This window comes from Neofelis nebulosa, chromosome 14, assembly GCF_028018385.1.
Source record: "Neofelis nebulosa isolate mNeoNeb1 chromosome 14, mNeoNeb1.pri, whole genome shotgun sequence".
NCBI lineage: Eukaryota > Metazoa > Chordata > Mammalia > Carnivora > Felidae > Neofelis > Neofelis nebulosa.
Genome location: NC_080795.1, coordinates 82,050,525 through 82,072,053, shown reverse-complemented (window position 1 = coordinate 82,072,053; position 21,529 = coordinate 82,050,525). Strand labels below are relative to the sequence as shown.

The following is a 21,529-nucleotide window of genomic DNA, read 5'->3' as shown; positions in this document are numbered from 1 at the left end:
TTAGCTGTCCATCAATCACACGTCCTCTGCTTCCTAGACACATATACAGGCTACACTTCCCAGCTTACCTTGCAGTTGGTGTAGTCATGTGTCTAAGTTTTCGTCAATGGAATTGCCACAAATATGTGCACCTCCTCTGGCGTTAGACCGTGGAAACGTCCCACACAATTCTCCATGTTTTGCCCTCTCCCACCAGCTGGACCTGGAAACATTGGACAGTACACGTTGAATTTACTGCTAGCAGGAGAGCTACTTGCCTTCTAGGAATTCTCATTTTACACTTTATGGAAGAAATAAGTTTCTTCTGTGTTGGATCCATACTCTGCATTTGGTATTTTGTCACAGCGGTAAACATGAACTAACACATTGATCTAGTATCATCTGGCTTGTATTGTTCACAACGAAAGGTAGCCCGGGAGTTGCACTAACATCCCTAACTGTGATCCTTATTTAATCTCTGGACGCTTTTAAGATCAACTCTTGGTCTTCTGTGTTCTTTGGCTTTACTATATGAAGGGTATGTAGAAGTCCCTTTTTAATTTTCCTGCTGGAAGTTAGGTCTCTCCTCTTCACTCCCTTTTCTCCCATACCTCTCTTCTTCCCTTCTTCTCTGGCCACATATATTTATGTCTCATACTGATTCTGTTTCTCTCCTGAACCAAGTCCAAGAGACCCAGCAGAGGCAAATCCAGAGAGACTGAGTGCAGATCAGTGGTTGCAAAGACCTACAGATGAATGAGGACAAACCACTTACCTGGTACAGGTTTCCTTTTGGGGGGAGGGGGAAATATTCTGGAATTAAATAGTGCTGATAGCTGCACAAGATTGTGAACATAGTAAAAAAAAAAAAAACACTGAATTATACCTTTGAAATGATGCATTTTATGTTACATGAATTTCATCTAATTTAAACTCAGGTTTGATTTAAAAAAGGAGAAGAGGATGAGGGCTAAGAAGATCTTCCTTTTCTGTTCCCCTCACACCTCTTTTCTGAAACCACCACACGTGCAAGGAGAATGACAACCTCAGCACAGAAGTCTCCATGCCATTTCAAGGTGGTCACCAGCAGACTCCCAGCCTCTCCCCCTGCTCAAATGTCAGCACCTGGGAGACCTTCTAGCCCTGGTGGGAGGATAGGCCCAACTTTGAGGGAGGACTGCGGCTCGTGCACAACTTGTCTGATTGGCCCACACTGGGCACTGGGCAAAGTCTCTAACGTCAGGCTGTGATATCCACGTGCCACCTCTTGCCCAGCTCCCTCTCGGCTTCCATCGTCCCTGCCTTAGAACTAAAGCACAGAGTCTCAGGTGGCCTCGGGTGCCCGTGGTCCGAGCATAGCTGGGACCTCTCTGAGTGAACTCGTACACTCTCCCCCATGACTGTTTGCCTTTAATTAAAATACTTAGTCTCTTGGGGTACCTGAGTGGCTCAGTTGGTTGAGCGGTTGCGCGTCTGACTTAGGCTCAGGTCGTGATCTCATGGTTCCTGGGTTTGAGCCCAGCATGGGGCTCTGTCTCCCTCTCTCTGCCCCTCCCTGCTCACATTCCCATGCATGTTCTCTCTCTCTCTCTCTCTCTCTCTCTCTCTGAAAAATAAACTTAAAAAAATACTCCATCTCTGCATGCTAAAGCAACAAGATGTTTTGGTCTATTTGCAAGATGATGTCTAAAGAGGAAGAAACAGATCAAATGCTAAAACCACAAACAAATCTCTAGGTAAGCAGTACCCAAGCAATAATGTTCTTTATTTCTCTCTTGAAATAAGCTGGGAAAGGGTTACTGGTCCACCTGGGGCCCTGTGGGTCAGTATCCTTGGCTCACAAGGGAGGAAAGGAGAGTGAACTTGCCCTGAGGAATGAGGGAAGGGATCAGACCCTCCCAGAGGGCTTCTCATGTCAGTGTATGGCTGACCAGGATGGAGGCAATGCTCAGGGAAAATGGTGACTCCCCCACGTGTGCCATTGCTACTACACGCTCCTCAATTATATCCTCATGTACAATATCCTTTTCAAGAGAAATAGGACCTCCTTCATTGCAATTAATACTACCACAACAACGAACAAAATAGGAACTATTAGTTTTAAAAAACTGTGATCTTGGTGCTTCAGCAGGCACTTCGCTTGGATACACAAACGTGCAGTTGCTCGTACAGTTCTTGTAAACAAGTAGCTCCCGACTGTTCAAACCTTAAAAAGTAGAGATGAAAATCATTGATTTCAGGTTTTCTGCTCACAAACAACAAAGCACAGTTCACCCAGTAACTAGTGTTATACATCCCCAGATGTGACTACGTTGCCTCGAATTTTCACAGATAAAGAACACCCAAGAAAGGCCACCAGAGGGTCTGTTTCCTCCATGGACAACTTCTCCTGGAGATGGTTTTCTGTCTACACGGCCATCTCATCTCTGCCTCTGGCTGTCTCTAAATAGTATCAAGGTGCCTTGGCACATGGCTGCACAGACGAAATGTCCTGTTCATTATTTGTCCTAAGAATCTCAGGGCTCTAGAAAGAGAACAGAGGCCAAAGAAATGTTTCACTCATGTCTCACAGGATCACACAGACCCTGAAGTGGAGTCCATGTGGCCCTCAGCTGATTTTCTGAGACTCAGTGTGGCCCCTCTAGGACGAGCTCCCGCCTGGAACCCTCGGCCAGGTGTTCCCAGCTCCTGGCCCAACATATAAACCTCGATGCACCCTTAATGCCAACCTGCGCCCCAGCACGGACAGGGTGCTCCACCGCAAGCAGGGTCCCACAACTACTGTGATTACCTTCACTGGTAGGCTCACCCAACAGCCTTGGCCAACCACCAAGGCTGAGTCCTTAAGATGCACAAGCATGTGTATCTTGGCCATGTGAGCAAGGCGCCATCTGAGGCCTCCTTAGAGAGTCCCTGAGTTAAATTCTTCGGCGCTCACTCACCACTTCTGCTCCCTTGTGACCCCGGTGTTTACCCGATACTTTCTCCCTGGAACTTGCCACCGTTGACGTTTCCACTCATGGCTCTGAGGTCAAAGGAAGGAACTCCCAGCTAAGCTCCCGTCACTTGCTTGTCTCTATTTGCCACATGAAGGGTTTCTGGAAGTCCAACGTTCTACGCAAGAGTGCACACTCATAAGCCAGCCGACAGCTGACTGGATTTCAGGAAGTGCTCATACCCATGGAACCGGCACGAGCTCCAGAAACAGAACTGGATTAAAAACTACCGAATTCCCGCCTCTGTTCTGCCATCAGGCACTAAAAGCAGCCAAGGCTAAAGATAAGAAATGTCTGGATTTCCAAGCCTATGTGTTAGTTTTGTCTGTTTTTGCACTTTGTGAATATGAACTCCTGTACTGTCTGTTTTGGGGTCTGGCTTCTTTTCTCTGCTTTGTGTTTGGGAAACCTATCCCTGATGTGGCCCAGTGCTGTGTATGGTTTACTCTCCCCTTTGTACACTTTTCCACTGATGAACATTCCATGGTTGACTGCTGATGGGCGTTAGCATTGTTTCTGCCTGTCACCTCCCCCAACGAGCTCTGCAGTGAATATTCTCGTCCTCACACGAGGTGAGCGTGTGTGAGTTCTTGACATGGTGGTAAATGCTGAGTCCTTAAGATGCATACATATGGCTTTAGCAGAAGCTGCTGAAGAGGTTTCCAGAACGGGTGAACCTATTTATACTCCAAAGGATCGTGTCCAGCTCAACATCTTGCCACCACACAAGTAGCCATTTGTGAATGTTTAGTCATTCCTTTTGGTGTTACCATACCATAGTTCTGAGTTTCATTTCCACGAGAAACGTTCACGTTGGATGACTTTTCTTATATTTAGTACCCACTTGGATATCATTTTTGGTAAACAGCCTCAAGCCTTTGGCTCCAATTTCTATTGGATGGTCTGCTTGCTCAAGTAGTGATTCGTAGAAGAAGTTCATTCCATATACGGAATATAAGCCCTTGAGCAGACAGTGTCTTAAAGGGTCTTCTCTTCATCTGTGGCATCTGTACACTTACCAGTATCCTCTCGGGGGCAGAAGTTGTGAATTTTTATGTAATCCCATTTACCGATTTTCCTCATCAGTGATCAGCACTATATTGTTCAGGTGTCTCAAATTCTTAATTATCCCAGGGACACATTCTTCTACATTTCCCTTCCAAAAAAATAAAGCTCATGCTTTGTTCTTTTACTATTTACATGGAGATCTAGAAAGCACCTGAAACTATTTCTGTTCTGTAAATCACGTGTATAAGATCTCCTCCACCCACCACTGGTTAGTGCCAATGACTGTCTTTCCCCACAACCTTCCGGGTCAACATTGTCAGAAAGCACGTGGCTTTTTCTGAGACCTCTTTTCTCTACCGTCGGTCTATTTTTCAATCCCAACACCAACACCAGACCATGTGCATTGACGAGACGAAAGAATCTTGTGTAAGAGTCCAAGTTCTCTGTTCCTCTCTTCTTCCACGAGATTGCCTTGGACATTCCTAGCCCCTAAAGTTCCATACACATTTGAATATTTTGAATCAGCTTGCCCCCACCCCCACCCCAACACACACACACTAACCTGGTGAGACTCTGACTGGGATTTCATGGAATCTGAGGATGAACTTGAGGAGAACAGCTGTCCTACCTCTGCTGGGTTGCTCCATCCAGAACCGTTGGTTTAAGTCCTTCCATTTCACCTGTTCACAGCTTCGATATGGAAGTCTTGCAGAAATCTGCCTGCGTTTGTTTCCAGGTATGTGGTGGTTTTCAAATGCTATGTGTGTTTTTGCACATTTCATTTTCCACGTGTTCATTGTTGTTGTATAAATACACCATGGGTTTTTTAATTTGATTTTTGAGTACTGACCTTGTATTTCGGGCCATTGCCCAAGGCACTGCTTATGTCCAAAGTTCATCATCTTTGGTGAATAGTAGCTGCTTGCTTCCTATTTCCCAGCCACTGTGTGTATCATTTCTTCCCGTGACCTATTAATTCCTGTGCCACCCATAATTCTGCTTCATGGGAGTGGAGGTCGTGACAAGAGGCCTCTGACCCCACTTTCACCTCAAGGGAAAAGTGTTCCAGTATTTTCCTTGGGACAGAAAATGTCCTCTCGTCTTCCATTTCCTCAGTTTTTTTGTTTAATTTGGAAAGGATACTGGATTTCATCAGTTTTCAGCATCTGTGGCTGTGATGTTTCCCATTTTCTTTGCTAAGATGGTGAACTGAACTAGTGGGTTTCAATTGTAAGCCACACTGCAGTGTGTGTGTGTGTCTGTGTGTTCTAAACACCTACACCCAGGCCCCTCTTGTCTCTCATCATTTGCCATCCTATCGCACATTTTCCCACACTTTATTCAGATTTCATTCTTCTCCCCTTAATGTTCTTTTCCTGTTCCAGGATGGCATGCAGGATACAACATTCCTTTGGGTGTGGTATAGCTTCTCCACAGTAGGATTCTCTTGGTTCGGATCTGGCTAGTACCGCTGCAGCTCTAGTCACAGGAGAGGTTCGTCTGTGGTTTCCATCCTTCCAACGTCCTTCCTAGGCTTTGTGTTGGAGTCAGACTGTCATCATGAATGTGTTGGGGAGCAATCCTCCTCCTTTATTATCTGGAAGAGTTTGTGTAAGGTAGGGTGATTTCTCCTACGAAGCTAGTGGACTTTGCCAGAGACGCTATCTCTAGTTGGTTTTCCAGAAAGGATTTCCGGGTTCTCCAGGTTTTCCATTTCTAGGTTTTCCAGAAAGGATTCAGGGCACTTCAGCTTTACAATCTCATTGTGGGTCAGAGCCAATTCAACTGTGTTTTTCAAGGTGTGATTCATTTCATCACGACTCTCCAATGTGTCACAGGAAGGCTATCATAGTGGCCTCTTGTTTTCTTTACAAGGGAAAGAAAAAAGTGGCCTCTGATGGATGCCCCTCCTTTGCATTTCTGATAACGAAAGTGTGAATTTTACATTTCTGCCTTTGAGCTCCCCTACCCCATTTTACCCATACTATGAATCCCTCCAAAAACCAACTGTTGGCTTTCTGGGGATTCTTTCTGGGTTTTCGTCTTCCCATTACAAGGATTTCTGCTGTCTTCCTGACATTCCCTACCTCATTTCTTTGGGTGGATTTCCTATTCTTCTGTCTTCCTGAGTGGAAGCTTGGGGCCTTTGCACGCGTTCTCTCTTCTACGAGAGGCCGAGAGTGTCTATTTGCACTCTCGACTCTGCTTTCGCTGCACTGCACTCATTTTCCCCACGTCCTAGCTTTAGAATCATGGAGTCCTTCTTCTTTCCTAACTTCCATGTGGCTTCTCTTTGGGTCTTTGGTTATTCAGAACTGCTCTGTGTGATTATAAGCAGTGGAGGTTTTCCCAGTTCCCTTTGGCGTCACGATTTCTAGCTTAAGTCCACCGTAACAGATAAGGAACTCTGCAGAAATGCCTTCCTTTGACACGTGTAGATGCTTGCATTAGGTCCTGGCATGAACTCAGTATTGCAAACATCATTAGCAACCTTGTAAAAAAGTGTGTATTGGGTCATGGGTAGCTCTGCTGTCACACATCATGAGTATTCCTCCTTCGTAACCAGTGTCCTTCAGACCTTCTGTAGCAGAGGGTGGCAAACAAGAGCCCGCGGGGCAGTCCCAGTCCACCAGCTGTGTCTATGGGTAAAGATCTGTTGGGACATAGGAACGATCACTCTGTTTACCCACCTCCGTGGCTTCTCCTACCCCCACACAGGCAGTGCGGGGCACTTGCTATGAGTCTAGGTGGCCTACTACTAGGCAGGGTTGCTTCTGATCCTTTATAGAAAGAGTTGGTCCAGCCTGGCTGAATGGCTCTGGTAAGTTTGGGGTCCTTGCTCTAGCACCTGGAAGCCATGGGCAGCGGTATGTTAACGACAACGCTGTGACCATGCCCTACCTACAGTTCCTAAGCTCTGGGGCCATTTTTCGGTGGGGCCCTTCCTCCTGCATCATCGGGCGTGTGTGCACTTCGATGCTGGTGTCTTCCCGGCTGTCTCACCCTTTCGTCTCCATCCAGTGCTGTTCTGCTCTTCACACAAGCAACGCCCTTGAGTTCACGTTAGCTTTGCCTCACTGCGTGACTAAGAGCTTGGGAGTCGGTATTTACGTTGTATACCATGTTCTGTATTTTATTCTCAGAGTTTTTATGTTCTCATTTCAAAGCGTGCCTCTATGAAGCAACACATATGAATTTTGTTTGTTTGAAAATCATGGGTTCCTACTTGTAGCCATTTTAATATTAGTGTCACTAACGATCCGTTAGATCTTAAATTGCTTTTCTGATGTTCGGTGTCTTACTTCCGATAATTGTACCTTCAAAACGTTTTCAGGAAATACGAAAGCTCCCGTGCACCTGGACTCAGTCACTTCCAACGGTACCTCGTGACCAGACAGCAGTGCAGCAGCGCGACTAGGGCAACGGCTCTCAAAGCGGTGACAGGGAACACCAGGCTTACACCACAGTCATCCCTCATAGGGACACACCCACCCCTTTCCCACACAAATGCCTGGCCATTGACTCCCACAAAACGATTCTGGGGTCTGCATCTAGAAGTTGGTCATTTCTAGGATGTCTATAAGAGGAAACATGGACAGTTACCTCTGGAGCTGGCCCTTTCTCGTTCCCCGTGTTTCCCAGGACACTCATTCAGGATAACGGAGCAGTGGCTGCCCTGCTTACTGCCGAGTAACGCCCATGGCGGACTCACCACGGTGTCTTTACCGTTCAGGTGCTCCAGGATGTCTGGGTTGCTTCAGGGATCGAGGTGCTACAAACCACTCCGGGACAAACATCCATGCATGGTTTCGCACAGGCGAAGTTTCAACTCTTCTGGGAAAACCCCCAGAAATGCAATTCGGGGATCGACGGTAGCTGCATGTTGTGTTTTTTTTTTTTTTAATTTTTTTTTCCCAATGTTTTTTATTTATTTTTGGGACAGAGAGAGACAGAGCATGAACGGGGGAGGGGCAGAGAGAGAGGGAGACACAGAATCGGAAACAGGCTCCAGGCTCCGAGCCATCAGCCCAGAGCCTGACGCGGGGCTCGAACTCACGGACCGCGAGATCGTGACCTGGCTGAAGTCGGATGCTTAACCGACTGCGCCACCCAGGCGCCCCTACATGTTGTGTTTTTAAGAAACCGGACCGCGTTTGCCATAATTTGTGGTCCCATTTTTCACTGTCACTGGCCAAATACGAAAATCTGATTTCTTTACCGTCCTGGCCAGCCTTTGGTGTGGCCACTGTTTTTGACTTCGGTCACTCTGATTAGACATACCTAATCGTGTTTTCAATTTTAATTTCCCTAATGACCAAAGATGTCGACCATCTCTTAGAGGCTTACCTGCTTATCGGTGCCGGCTGGCGATCAGAGGGACAGTCCAAAACCAGGTCCATTTGACGCTGAGGCGAGGCGGGGCGGGGCCAGGGGGACGAGCCCAGTTGGCAGGAAAATATGGATGCCATGCTTCTCTGCCCCCGACCCCCTGTCTCGGCTCACGCACAGGAGACTCTCGTGAAGATGTCTGAGGTGTTCACCCACACACCTGTCGCCTGTGCAGGCCAGCGGCCACGCAACTGCTACCTTCCTAGGAACTGCTCGTGGGCAACGGGGCTGATGGGATGGACGTGAAGCAGGATGAAGTGTGGAGACGCTGGATGGGGTCCCCTGGCGTCCATCACCGCAGAACCATCACGACCTTCGAGACCCACCGTCTGCTTCACCTCAGCCCTGCAGACCTCACGCGGGCTCTCCCAGGGCCAAGTATAGCTCAGAGCCACACAGGGAGAGAGGCTGGGAAACAGAGCCCAACGCCCCCTTCAGAAGCAGCCGTCCCAGCGCGGCAACCCGCCACCCACCGGGGTCTCCCAGAGGGGCAGCAGCGGAGCTCTGATGGCGGCTTCTGTTCCTCCTGTGGTGCAAGTGCCTGAGGAGCTTTGACTGCCAAGGCACCCACCTCAAGGACGGCTCTCTGGGGGAAACACCACCAGCCGCTGGACTAGATACAGAGCCCGCACCCCCGCACCGCTACCGCCCGAGGCTCCTTCGTCCCAGGGCTCTTGGTGGGGCTCCAGAGCTGACCACGGGGTCGCTGGTTTCTCTTCTTCTCGCGTTTTAGAGTCCTGCCCTCGTGTTGTAAACTCACCAATGAAGACGGGCCCGGGAAAACCCAGATGCCCCCCTTGAGCCCAGAAACGGCACTCCCAGCCCGTGCATCTCTCGTCCCACCACGACTTGGCCGTGTGCCTTGGAAGCTCCAGGACTCGTGAGCCACAGCCCTGTGGGTTCCCAGTTCCTGACGGCCGCGCCGAGGGCGTCCTCAGGCATCACAAGAACCACGAGGGCCAGTCCCGCCATATCGTTGCACGTCGACAGGCCGAGACCTGCACACAACAGGTGCCCGCTGCAGGAACCCGGGACAGATTCCAGCTCCTTCCTGAGTTCCAAAGCCCCAGATGCCCACAGGGTAGGCCAGCCGGTACCACCGAGAGGAGGCCGAAAGAAGACCGTGTTGCGGGGAGCTTGGAACACAGAATGGCACGTTAAGGTGCAAAGAGACACTGCGGAAGGCCAGGGGCCAGAGGACAGGCCCCCGGCAGGGCCCCACACGGGGCCACTGCCTCCCTGCCAGGCCCTGCACTGGCTGCAGCCTCCCAGGCTCATCGAATGGTCACCGGCCTCTGGCCGACCCTGTGCGTCAGCTTAGGGCCCTGGCGAGCGGGACGCCTTTCTCAGGGCACCTGAGCCTCTGAGTAAGAGCCAAGAGCACCCTGAAAAGTCACGCTAGCCCTGAGCCCACACTTGGCCTTGCCCTCCGTGTGCAGTAGTCCTTGTCCTGAGAAGTCCGCAGGATGCCCGCTTTTCGGGCCTGCTTAGCTGGAAGCCCTCCCCCCACCAGCCCGAATCAAATGGGCAACGAGGGACCGCCCGGGCGACTCGGGGGCGTCAGCACCGCCACCAAGGACTGACACGGAGCGGAGGCCTAGGGTCTGGCAACCCCCCACGGTGCACGTGGACCCTGACAGCCCCACCTTGCGGGGTGCCTGGCTCTCCAGGATGGTGCACGCCGGCCTCTCCTGGGGCTGAGCCTAGAGGCTGGGGTGGGCTCTCAGGATGGGGACAGAGCAGGCCAAGGGCCACGGGGCTGGGTCCAAGACAGAGCAGATCAGACAGCTCCCTGAAAGTGCTCAGGTGGGGTGCCTAATTCACAACGTGCAAGGAAGACAAACAGGTACTTACGAACAGAGATGGTCATACAGCGCCTGAGGTCTGTTGGACACAATGTCATACTTGTACAAAAGAAGCTGTTGATGGTCCAACAATCGTAGCATTTCAGATTATAGGTCCCTGAGGAAACAGTAAGCAGCATCTGGCTCCAGTGCCACGAGCACCGACCACCGTTACCCGCTGGCTGTGCCCTCCCCCTGCCTTGAAGGACTTCTGGAGGCCTCCACCGCCCGGCCCTCGACGGGCTCCGCTCTGGCCAGGGTAGCTTCCGGGCAGAGACCAGGTCCACGCGGGAGTCGTCCCTGTTCCCAGAGACAGACGCCGGCGAGCACCGCCAGGGAGCCGGCTGAGGGGACCCTCTGCCCCGCAGATGACGGCCCCTGTGCCCAAGAGAGCCTGGCAGTCAGAAAAGGCCAGCGCCCTCCCAGACTTCCCTGGAGTCTCCAACGCTGCCCTTCCCAGGTGAGGGAGGGCCGAGCTAGAAACGCCCTCCCGACCCTCACGTAGCTCGGGGACCCTTCCAAACCCACCCTGTGCCCACCAACTGCACTGACATCGGGGGTCCCGGCTGCCTAAGGTGACGGAATCCCACCCAGACCCTTTCTCTGACCCTGGATAACAGTAAAGTCTCATCACTGGGAAGACAGTGAGAGGAATTGATACTTAACAAGCTTTAGCCAGGGTGACCTGAGGCAACCAGATGACAAGGAGAAAGGCCCAGAGGAGCATCATCTCCTGGAGGAACTTGAACCTATAGGTGAAGAGACCGGGACACACGTCAGCAGCCTGCATGTCACAGAGGCCACCTCACAGGATGCGTGTCTGCAGGACCCACGTGAGCAGGGTGCGGGGATCCTGGAGGGAGGCTTTGGGGTCCACCAGCGTCCACCAGCCCCTCCCAGCTCCTCTCCCCACCCGCTCCTCCCCTGCACCTCCCCTCCTGGCTCCTCCCCCCACCCACACCTCCCCTGCACCTCCCCTCCTGGCTCCTCTCCCCACCCGCACCTCGCTGCTCAGCAGGCAGGGCTCTGCCAGCTCCACCGGGCTCTACAGGCAGCAGGCAGGCCTTTCCATACACCCCTCAGGCCTCCTCCTGCAGGATGTCACCTGGGGCTGCCTCCACTGGGAGCTCAGCCGAGGTCCCCATGCCCCCCCCCCCCAACAATGCTTGTCCGGATGTACTCGCTGACCCCGACCTCAGGAGCAGCTGGGGAAAAGTGCTGGGACACTGTCCACGAGGCGTTTCCAGCTCCTACAGGCGATGGACAAATGCGGGGCAGCACGCGGTGACCACCCGGCTCCCTTGGAGGCCGGCGGCCTGACTTGCGCAGTGGCCATAGTGTGCGCCAGAACGTTCCGCTGCCCCCCACCCCTCCCGCGGAATCGGGTGGCCCTGAAGCGCGGGCGGGGGAGGGCCCGGGGGGCCCCACACCTGAGCCCTGACCCTGGCCCATGCTCCATGCTCCAGGATCCCCCCAGGCAGTGCCCGCTTCCGCACAGTGTTCCCGTGGGGGCCCATCTGCACCCCCAAGTCTGCGAGCCCGGGATCCTGAGGGAAAACTGCTTCCCGCCCCCCCCCCAACACCTGGGCGGGAGCACCTGCCCGAAGGGGACACCGGTCTGGGGGAGCTCCTGCCTGAGGGGGGAGTGCTGTCTAGGGGAGCACCTGCCTTGAGGGACTCCTGTCTGGGGTTCACCGGCCTGGGGGGGGGGGGAACACCTCTCTTCGGGAGCACCACCTGAGTGGGACTCCTGTCTTGGGAGCACCTACCTGGGGAGGACACTTCCTTGGGGGAGCCCCTGACTGAGGGGGGACACCTGACTGGAGGGACACCTGCCTGACGGGGGACTCCTGTCTGGGGAGCACCTACCTGGGGGGGGACACCTCTCTGGGGGCGTACCTGCCTGAGGGGAGACGCCTGTCTGGGGAGCACCTGCCTGGGGGGGGGACACTTCTCTGGGGGAGCACCTGCCTGAGGGGGGACGCCGGTCTGGGGGAGCGCCTGACTGGGGCTTGGGGTGGCGCCCGTGTGGGCGGTGCCGCCTCACCCGCCGTGTCCCCACCCCGAGAGGACCCGGGCAGCCCAGCAGACCCCCGCTGAGGGCCCGGGACAGGCGCCCACGGTGCCCCCCGCCCCCCACCGCCCTTTCGAACGCCGCCCCGCAGGCTCCCTGCGCCCTCCGTCCCCACGCGTCCCCACGGCGACCGCAGAGAACCTTCTGGAACCCTGGGCGGGCAAGGCCTCCAACCGGCGGGCTCAGCAGTGTGAGCGCGAAGACTCTCCGGGCCGCAGCCGCGCTTCCCACGGCCGGGGCGCGTCCGCAAGGGAGGGGTCTCCGTCGCTGCGCGCGGGACTCCCGGCAGGCCCCGCGCCCACGCATGCGCACGCGCACACTCGGGTTCCACAAGGTTCCACAAGCCCTGAAGGCCCCACTCTCAGAGAGTCCGGCGGCGCCAGAGGTTCCGGAAGGTTCGGGGCTCACCTCACAGGCGGGCAGCGTGGAAGTTAATTGGCAGAAGGTTGGACGCGTCCTGGGGGGGGGGGGGGGGGGGGGCTGGAAGGTTCCAGAAGGCCTGGCGAGTCTCAGTAGGGTGAAGGGTGACGGGAGGGGCGTCGATATAGGGTCCAGGAGGTTCGGGGCGTGGCCCAGGGCTGGCGTGGGGGGTGCTTGCAACGGCGGGGGGCGCGGAGGGCGGGGTCCTGCCGGCGCCCCTCAGTCCCACGGGCACAACCGGCGCTGCCACTGCCACTGCCGCTGCCCGGGGGTCCCTGGGCCCCTGGAGTCCCCGCCCCGCCCGGCCCGCACCGCCTGGACCTCTTCTCCCCGCAGTTTCTGCGCTTTCTTCTTCCAGGCCCTTTGTGCGGGGCCCAGTTTGATGTCGTGTGTTTAGTTTCGAGAAGGAAAAGCGGCTCCTTGACTGCGACCCTCAGCCTCCTGGAACCTTCTCTGACCTCCGCCTGCAGAGCGTGCGCTTCCTTCCCGGCGCTGGGGCCGGTCCCGTCGGGCTTGGTTTTGTCACTCGTCCCTCGCGTGGCTGTCCCTCGCGTGTCTTTTCCGCGGGGACCGACGGGGGCGGGTCCCGGTTGGAAGAGCCTTCTTACTCCGCAAGGCCACCTTTTCCTGCCTGTCCTTCCGGGCCTCCCTGCTGGTGCCGCTGTGCTCTGGAAAGGTCTCTGGCTGGGTCCCGCCAGTTCCAGGGACGGAAATCTCCCCGCCTCCCCGCCAGACCCTCCGGCTGGAGCGGGCCCTGCCAGGTGCCTGGGGGGCCATCCTGGAGGAGAGGGCCAGGGTCTGCGTTCAGGGCCGCCGAGGGAGGGGAGGGCGGGGGTGGCGGAGGGGCACGTTTGCCCATCATCTGTAGGAGCAGGAAACGTCTGCGTGGATAATGTCCCAGCACTTTTCCCCAGCTGCTCTTGAGGTCGGGGTCAGGGAGTACATCAGGACAAGCATTGTTGGGGGGGGCATGGGGACCTCGGCTGAGCTCCGGGTGGAGGCAGCCCCAGATGACTTCCTGCAAGAGGAGGCCTGAGGGGTGTGTGGAAAGACCTGCCTGCTCCTGGCAGTGCCCGGTGGGGGAGCCTGGGACCTGCTGGGCAGGGAGGTGCCCGTGGGGAGAGGAGCCTGGAGGGGAGATGCAGGGGAGGTGTGGGTGGGGAGAGGCGCCAGGAGGGGAGGTGCAGAGGAGGCTTAGGTGGGTAGAGGAGTCAGGAGGGGAGGTGCAGGGGAGGAGCTGGTGGGGAGAGGAGCCAGGAGGGGAGATGCAGGGGACGTGTGGGTGGGGAGAGGAGTCAGGAGGGGAGGTGCAGGGGAGGTGCGGGTGGGGAGAGGAGCCAGAAGGGGAGGTGTAGGGGAGGTGCAGGTGGGGAGAGGAGCCTGGAGGGGAGGTGCAGGGGAGGTGTGGGTGGGGAGAGGAGCCAGGAGGGGAGGTGCAGGGGACGTGTGGGTGGGGAGAGGAGTCAGAAGGGGAGGTGCAGGGGAGGTGCTGGTGGGGAGAGGAGCCAGGAGGGGAGGTGCAGGGGAGGTGCGGGTGGGGAGAGGAGCCAGGAGGGGAGGTGCAGGGGAGGAGCTGGTGGGGAGAGGAGCCAGGAGGGGAGGTGCAGGGGAGGTGTGGGTGGGGAGAGGAGCCCGGAGGGGAGGTGCAGGTGGGGAGGGGAGCGGGGGGGCCTGTGCAGGGGGCTGCTGGATGCTGACCCTCCGGGAGCTGCCTTGCACTCTGCTGATGTGCACCGAGCCTCTGTGCTCAGTGCATGTGGCGGAAAAGGTGTGGACGTACAGAAATCGCAGATAAATGTGTCAAGAGAGCTTCCTCGCAGTTTTTTTTTGGTTTTTTTTTTTTTAGCGTGTGTTTGAGTTTTTATTTACTGCGATGTTTGAAACGTGATGGGATTTCCACTCCAAACGTATTGCTATATTTTATCGTGGACTCAACGCTGGAAGAGAGATGAAGTCAACAGAGACCACACTGTGTGGCGGGTGTCATGGGCGTTAAAAAACTGCAGTCTGGGGCGCCTGGGTGGCGCAGTCGGTTAAGCGTCCGACTTCAGCCAGGTCACGATCTCGCGGTCCGTGAGTTCGAGCCCCGCGTCAGGCTCTGGGCCGATGGCTCGGAGCCTGGAGCCTGTTTCCGATTCTGTGTCTCCCTCTCTCTCTGCCCCTCCCCCGTTCATGCTCTGTCTCTCTCTGTCCCAAAAATAAATTTAAAAATGTTGAAAAAAAAAATTTAAAAAAAAAAAACAAAAAAAAACAAAAAAACTGCAGTCTGCTGTGCTTCGAAGGGGAGCTCCTCCAGCCACCGGGTTCGAGGTTGGCAGACGTCGTCTTCCGACACCTGAAATGGTTTTTACGCTCTTTCGCTTGGGTGGTTCGATGTGAAGTGCACGGAAAGCCCTCTTCTTGTTTCTTGGCACATCACGTGCGTTGTTTCTTCCTCCGGGTTCCGGAAAGCTTTCTCTGTGATTTTCCGTGCTTCGAACACGCCTCGGTAGAGGTGGTTTTGTGTGTGTGTATTTGTTTGTTTCGGGGGTTGTGCCCGTCCTGTTCTCTAAGCTGCCCGAGTCTCCACAGCGATGTCTGTCAGGACCGCTGGAAAGCCCTTAGCCAGTATGGTTTCAGGGATGCTTCCGTGCCATCCCTCCTCCTCCTTTTGGTCTTTCGGGGAGCTGGGCGTTACCGAAAATAAGCTCGTCCCACGGTTCTTGGACATCCTGTTCCGTTTTCTTGTTGTGTTTGTCCTGGCGTTTCAGGCAAGGAGATTTCTACCGACCCATCTTCAAGTTCGCGGAGTCTCTCTGCGGCTGTGTCGAGAGCAGTGGTGACCCACCCGACACATTCCTCATTTTCATCAAAAAAGACGTGGTTTTTGAGTTCGAGCCCCACGTTGGGCTCTGTGTGTCAGGCTGACAGCTCAGAGCCTGGAGCCTGTTTCGGATTCTGTGTCTCCCTCTCTCTGACCCTCCCCCGTTCATGCTCTGTCTCTCTTTGTCTCAAAAATAAATAAACAAAACAAAATTAAAAAAAAAAAAAACACGTGGTTTTGCTTCCTAGCATTCCCATGTGACTCTCAGAGTTTTCCGTCCTAAGCTCACATTGCGTATCTGTTCTCACGTGTGGTCTGCCTTCTCCACCGGCGCTTTTAGTGTCCTGGTCCTAGTCATTTCACATCCCCTCTCTGACGACGGTGACGCGTCCGTCACCTGTGTCACATCCTCGTGCTGGCTTTTCCTCTGTGGACGGTTTATCTTGGCTCCGGGCATGCCTTGTGTGTCCGGCTGCCGGTTGGTCGTGTATTGTGGGTTGAGAGGAAGCGCGGTAAGCAGGCCCTGAGAGCGAGCACTCACCTTACGGCCCCGGGGCCTGGACTCTGTGCCCAGTTTGCTGTAGCTGTCGTCGCCTTAGGTTGTACACTCTTGAGTGTCCTTGTTTTCGTCTCCCGCTTTAGCCTCGAATCTTCCTCACGCGTTGCTCCTTGGAGGGAGGGCGTGTTGTGTGGCACTGTCGGCTGTCACCCACTCAAAGAAAGAAAGGGCTCGGAGACGAAGTGCTGGGGGCTGGATGGAGACTCTGTGCGCTCGGGAGACCCCCCCCCCCCCCCAGCCCGGGGACGGCTCTTCCTGCTCCGGCACTCAGCCTCCAGCCCTCTGTCAAAATCACAGTGAAGTGCTCCCACCGGCCCGTGGTTCCCGCAGCTTCTGCTCCGGGTGAGTCTATGTAGGGTTGCCTCGCGGGGCATACCCGGCTCGCCAGACTTGGGAGCGCCAGTTCTGTGACCTCAGTTCTCTGACGGGCGCAAGACGTGTTGTTGATTTTCGGTGTGGCCAGTGTTTGCTTTGGGGAATGATGGTTCTTTATCCATAGGACCGACTACTTCTGCTTTCCTCTGTCTGATCTGATGAGGCAGCAATGATGCGACCGAAACCGGGCCACGAAGGGAAGGACAGGAGCACGGGCTCACTGCTTCGGAAGCGGTCCGTTGTGACCCAGGGTGATGGTGGGAAGGGTGGGGTGCCGTTGAAAAGTGACACCCCGGGGAGCAAATATTACACGACAAAACAGGAGAAAGAGAGTTGTTTCAAGAGATGTAAGCATAGGGGCGCCTGGGTGGCTCAGCGGGTTAAGCATCCGACTTCGGCTCGGGTCGTGATCTCAGGTCTGTGAGTTCGGGCCCCACGTCAGACTCCGTGCTGACAGCCCGGAGCCTGGAGCCTGCTTCGGAATCTGCGTCTCCCCCTCTCTCTGCTCTTCCCCGCTCGTGCCCTGTCTCGCTCTCTCTCCATCAAAGATAAATAAACGTTAAAGAAAAGACAGAGATGTAAGTATTAAGGTAAAACTCAAACAAACATACAACATGGGGCTACCGAGAGAAACCTTAAAAAGAAGCGTGTACGCGTCACTTAAAGACACGACCAGCTGCGCGTATAATGATCGACATACCTAATAATCTTCGCGCAGAGAGCGTCTCGGAGGGCGTTCAAGCCAAACACACCAGTCCCTGAGTGAGCGTCCATGGCTGCACTTACTTCTCATCTGCTGGGAAGGCCTTATAGGGCCACCCCTGGCATGTTTTGCTGTCAAGGGAGGGGTGGGGCCCGCGCAGGGTGGGTTCAGGAGACCGTCCTGGGGGGCTGGGGTGGGAGCAAAGGGTGACGGTGCCAGAACTGGGATCTGGTGGGCGTGTATGCTTGGGCCTAAACTGGGTCACAGGACTAGGGAATGGCCAGTAGCCGTCCACACTCTTCAAGGGAGCGCCCTGCCTTCCCTGGGCCCACGGGGTGGCCTCCCAGGCGGCCAGGTCTGACCCTGGAGCCACAGAGCTGACCGCGTGGCCTCACTCCCCGTGTCCAGGGCCAGGCACCACGGAAACGATGATTCTCTTTGCTTTGCTCCTGGTCACGGACCTGCCGCGGGTGGAGACAAACGTCACCGTGTCTGGAAAACAAGGTAAGTCTGGGCCCCTCGACCCCCTGGGCTGGGAGAAGGAAGAGGGCCAGAATGCCTCTGCAGACACGGGGTGGCCACCCATGTCTGGACCCCGCGGGGGCCCCAGGGCAGTGGCAGGCACAGGGGTCAGGGAGCGAGAGAGCGTCAGGAGGGCAGCCTGTGGATTTGGACACCCGATGGGGGAGCCTCTTGATTTGGGGCGCCCCTGCCGAGGGCCGGCAGGAGTGGCCGGGATCCTGGCTTATTCCCCAGCACCGCGCTGTCCCCTCAGTGTCCCTGCCTTCCTGGGAGACATCAGGCTGGGCGCCTCGCGTGGCCCGGCCCTCACAGGACCATCCAGGGCTGTGTCAGAGAACTGGAGCAGCCGCAGAAGGGTGACCCGCTTGTCCCCGGGAAGCGGGAAGCGAGTCCTGCCCTAATGCGGACCAGGCAGCGGGCCACACCCAGGGGAGGGGATGCAGGGCCTGGGGCGGGGGAGGGAGGAGTGGGGAAGGTGAGTGGGAAGGGCCCTGGAAGGCAGATTGCAAATCTCTTGAGCCATTGAACTTGAGGTGCCGTGTGTGCGTGTGTGTATGTGTGTGTGGGTGCGTGTGTTGAGAGGTAGGGTGAGGGTAGCCCAGGGGAGAATACAAGGACTCGGGACCCTTGGTTTTGTGCTCCCTGGAGGAAAGAGAGATGGAGGAAGGGGCGGTGCTCACCCGATCAGCCTGGAGAGCGGTACTATTTCACTCTGGTTTTCTTCCCCTTTCAGCTGCAACCCTGAAGTGTCACGTCTGCGAGATAGAGAATAGTTTCGGTTGCACAAATCCATCAAACTGTCCTAGGGATTTTCACTTTTGTACTTCCGTCGCCGTGAGTGAGTATCTCCGTCCATCCCGGGTTCACAGGAAAGTCGGTAAATCCTTTCAGCACTTGGGGTCTGTGTAGGTTTTCTCAACAGAGAGTAACTAATGTAATCACGTTCGTTCAAGAGAAACGGAGGAAAGTCCTGAGACGTCAGAACACAGGCAGGTGACAGGCCAGCTTGCGTGAGAGCAGTGCCGACGGGGGGCGGGGCGCCAGGACTGGACGCGATGGAATATTGGGGTGCAGGAAGAAAAGCGTAGGGGTTGTGTATTCATTTTAAATGAACAACGAAAGCCTTCATTTCAACCGCCCCACGGAGAAGTGCTGTTACGAGAGGGGTACGTGATGAGGGGTGGGGCTTACGCTATGTTCTGGAAGGAGTGTTGTGTGCTTTAGGACGGGTGGAGACCACCTCTCTGTTTCGCGTATGTCACCCGGGAGCTCCAGGCCGCATGAAGCCCCCGAAGGGGAGTGCGGAGGCCCAGCAGCGCCCAGCGCTCGGAGGCAGAGGGTCAGCCCCTTCCGGCGGGTCCGCGTTCCCGGAAACACGCGGGGTGCCGAGGGGGTGCTTGGGACTCGCGCCAGCCCCGCGTGAACGTCATCACCGCCTAGGGAAAAGCGATTGTCACCGTGAACCACAGATGAGGCGAAGCCAGCAGCGTGGCCCCGCGGCCCGGGCGGAGCCGGGCCGTGTACAGCAGGCTCGCGGTGACAGCGCCGGCCCAAGGGGAGGCCGGCGCCGAGCCCCGGGCAGTGGCCAGGATGGGCAAGAGCCCCTCGCTCCCCTGCCTGTCCCGTGGTTACAAAGTCCAGAGCGACCTGGTGGTGAGCGGTGAGGCCTGGGAGCCTGTACGTCCCCGGGCGGAGAGCCCCAGACCCGGGCTCCCCGTGCACGTGGACAGGCCAGCCGGGGAGGGGCGGGGCAGGGCGCATCTCGTGGTCACACCGCACGCAAGCCACCCCCGCCCCAGAAGCAGCCGTGAACACAGAGGCCGGACCCTGTCCTGGGCGGTGGCTCCCGACCGCCCCGTAGACGAGGGGCCTCTTCAACCGTGGCCTCTGAGCGGGGGCACCGGAAGGTCGGGCTGGGACGGGCACAGGCCCCAAGCGCTTTGGTGTCGCTGCTCTCAGTTCGCGTGGTGCCTTTCTCTTCTTCACTTCCTGTCAGGAATCTATCCGCGTTTCTTCTGTGTTTCGAAGCAGTGCTCCAGGTATTGTCCAGTAAGTGCTCCGTTTGCTCCGGGACTCAAGTCCTTTGTCCTCGTCGAGCCTATGCCCTTCCTGTACGCGCACTGCTGTTCGGAGTTCTTGTGCAATACGCAGGAACCGAATATCCGCGAGCCGGAATTCAGAGAAGGCGGACGAGCAAGCCGCTTGAGGAGCAGCGGGGCCTGGCTGGCCGCCTCCCTGACTCTGTCCTCTGGGTGAGGGGCCTCGGGCGGTGCCTTGGGAGCGCGGCACCGATGACCCGGGCTCGCCGCAGGTGCTGGGAACCTCAGCATTAAACCTGTTTTCCGCTGGTTAACGCGTGGTCTGCCTCTCGAGGGGCCGGAGAACAGGTGGGGGGGACCAAATCCAGTCGGCCCAGCCCGCAGCTCCCTTCTGAGCAAGTCCGGCCCAGGGGGCGGGTCGGGGGGGGGGGGGTTGGGAATCTCGAGTACTAGTGTTCGTCTCTGAGCGCAAGCCTTGTAACTGTTCGTGGCCGAAGCTCTCTCCTTCTGTCCGTCTCCGAGGGTTTCAGCACTGCCGGGGGGCCTGAGTGTCACCCGCCAAGGGAAGCGCTCGGAGGCTCCCGGCCTTTGCAGGATCGGGGTCGGTGGGAAGACAGGATGCAGTGGGCGGGAGACGCCAGCAGGGAAGGGCTCCTGGGCAGGGCACGGGGTGCGGGGACGTGGTCCCAGGGAAGGCCCTCCTCTGATGGGGGCGGCACCATGGCTGCTCTGGCTCAGCTCCTCCCACATCAGGGATCTTGTGGATGAACTCGGACTTCACCCAGGGACTGGCACAGGTGCCTGGGCTCACAGGTTCGCCCACGTGCCTTCGACCAACACGTGAGCCTCGGGCCAGGGATTGGGCAGCAGGGTCCGCTTTTCATTTCTCAGCTGAGGTGCAGCCGCCAAAGAGGCCTGAGGGTCACACTCCCCGTCTGCAGAAGACAAGGGCTTTCTTCTCCTGCCCGCGGGTTGACTCCCTGTGGGGGCTGCACTGAGCACCTCCCTCCTTCACCTTCCTCTCCTCGCCCCCTCCCCACCTGCTCTAACAGGGCTGACCCAGGGACACGGCTGGCCCAGGGGTGTGGCACCCTGGGAACCTTCCAGAAAGAGTCTCCGTGGCCCCAGAAGGGGGCAGCATGGGGCAGGGCATGGATGGTTTCTGGGCCATCCCTGAGGCACGGACGAGGCCCGTCTCTGTCACGTCTGAACCCTCCATGGCAGAGGCCTAAATGCATCCTGGGGGCCGGTGCAGAGGGCGGCCCCCCGAGGATTGACCCGCAACTCCAGGAGTGGAGAGGATTTCAAACAGCGTCTGTCACCTCCTACCGTGTGCAGGTCCCTTTCCCCGGCACAGGCTGTGTGCTCGCGTCCTGCCGCTCACGCTCGTCCCCAGGAACAGCGTCCCCCAGCTGCCCCGAACTCACAGCCTGGGACTGGAGCTGGGGGGCCCCTGTTCTGTAAGGCCAGGCAAAAGTGGGCGCCTCCCCACAAAGAGCAAGAGAGGCGGGACGTCACCCCCACGCAAGACTTGGCCCGGCCACCTGATGGTGGAGTGTCTTCAAAGACAGGCCAGGAACACGCTGTGTAAGACGGCAGGGAGCCCAGAAGTGGGCGTCTGGGGAAGCCCTACAGCTGGAACTGGCAGGGGTTTGGTGAGCCGATGGGGACAGCTTTCAGTGACCTGATGGTGCTGGTGGGTGAGGCATGAAGCTCTTAGAGGAGGGGGAGGAGAGGGAGGAGGTGGGGGAGGAGGGGGATGGGGAGGGGAGGAGGGGGGAGAGGATGGGGAAGGGGAGGAGGGAGAAGGGGAGGAGT

General features: G+C 56.6%; 1 protein-coding gene and 1 long non-coding RNA gene across 7 annotated transcripts; one reads left to right on the top strand and one right to left on the bottom strand.

Annotated features, from left to right (window-relative positions):
* Positions 1-1,716: 1,716 nt before the first annotated feature.
* On the bottom strand, positions 1,717-12,548 carry LOC131494731 (uncharacterized). Of its 2 annotated transcripts, none has more exons than XR_009253578.1 (4): positions 12,465-12,548; positions 10,883-10,965; positions 10,227-10,334; positions 1,717-2,185 (listed from the first exon to the last, which is right to left on the bottom strand). It is a non-coding gene; the product is annotated as an uncharacterized LOC131494731 (long non-coding RNA). The 2 variants fall into 2 exon arrangements; XR_009253577.1 differs by having other exon boundaries at positions 12,432-12,541.
* On the top strand, positions 12,511-20,025 carry LOC131494730 (lymphocyte antigen 6K-like). Of its 5 annotated transcripts, XM_058699281.1 has the most exons (5): positions 12,511-12,685; positions 17,559-17,654; positions 18,406-18,510; positions 19,669-19,721; positions 19,824-20,025. In XM_058699281.1, the coding sequence occupies exons 1-5, from the start codon at positions 12,595-12,597 to the stop codon at positions 19,926-19,928; spliced, it is 450 nt and encodes a 149-aa protein (XP_058555264.1). In that variant the 5' UTR covers positions 12,511-12,594; the 3' UTR covers positions 19,929-20,025. The 5 variants fall into 5 exon arrangements, with proteins under 5 accessions (XP_058555264.1, XP_058555262.1, XP_058555265.1 ...); XM_058699279.1 differs by having other exon boundaries at positions 12,532-12,685; positions 19,669-20,025; XM_058699282.1 differs by having other exon boundaries at positions 12,596-12,735; positions 19,669-20,025.
* The last annotated feature ends 1,504 nt before the right edge of the window (positions 20,026-21,529 follow it).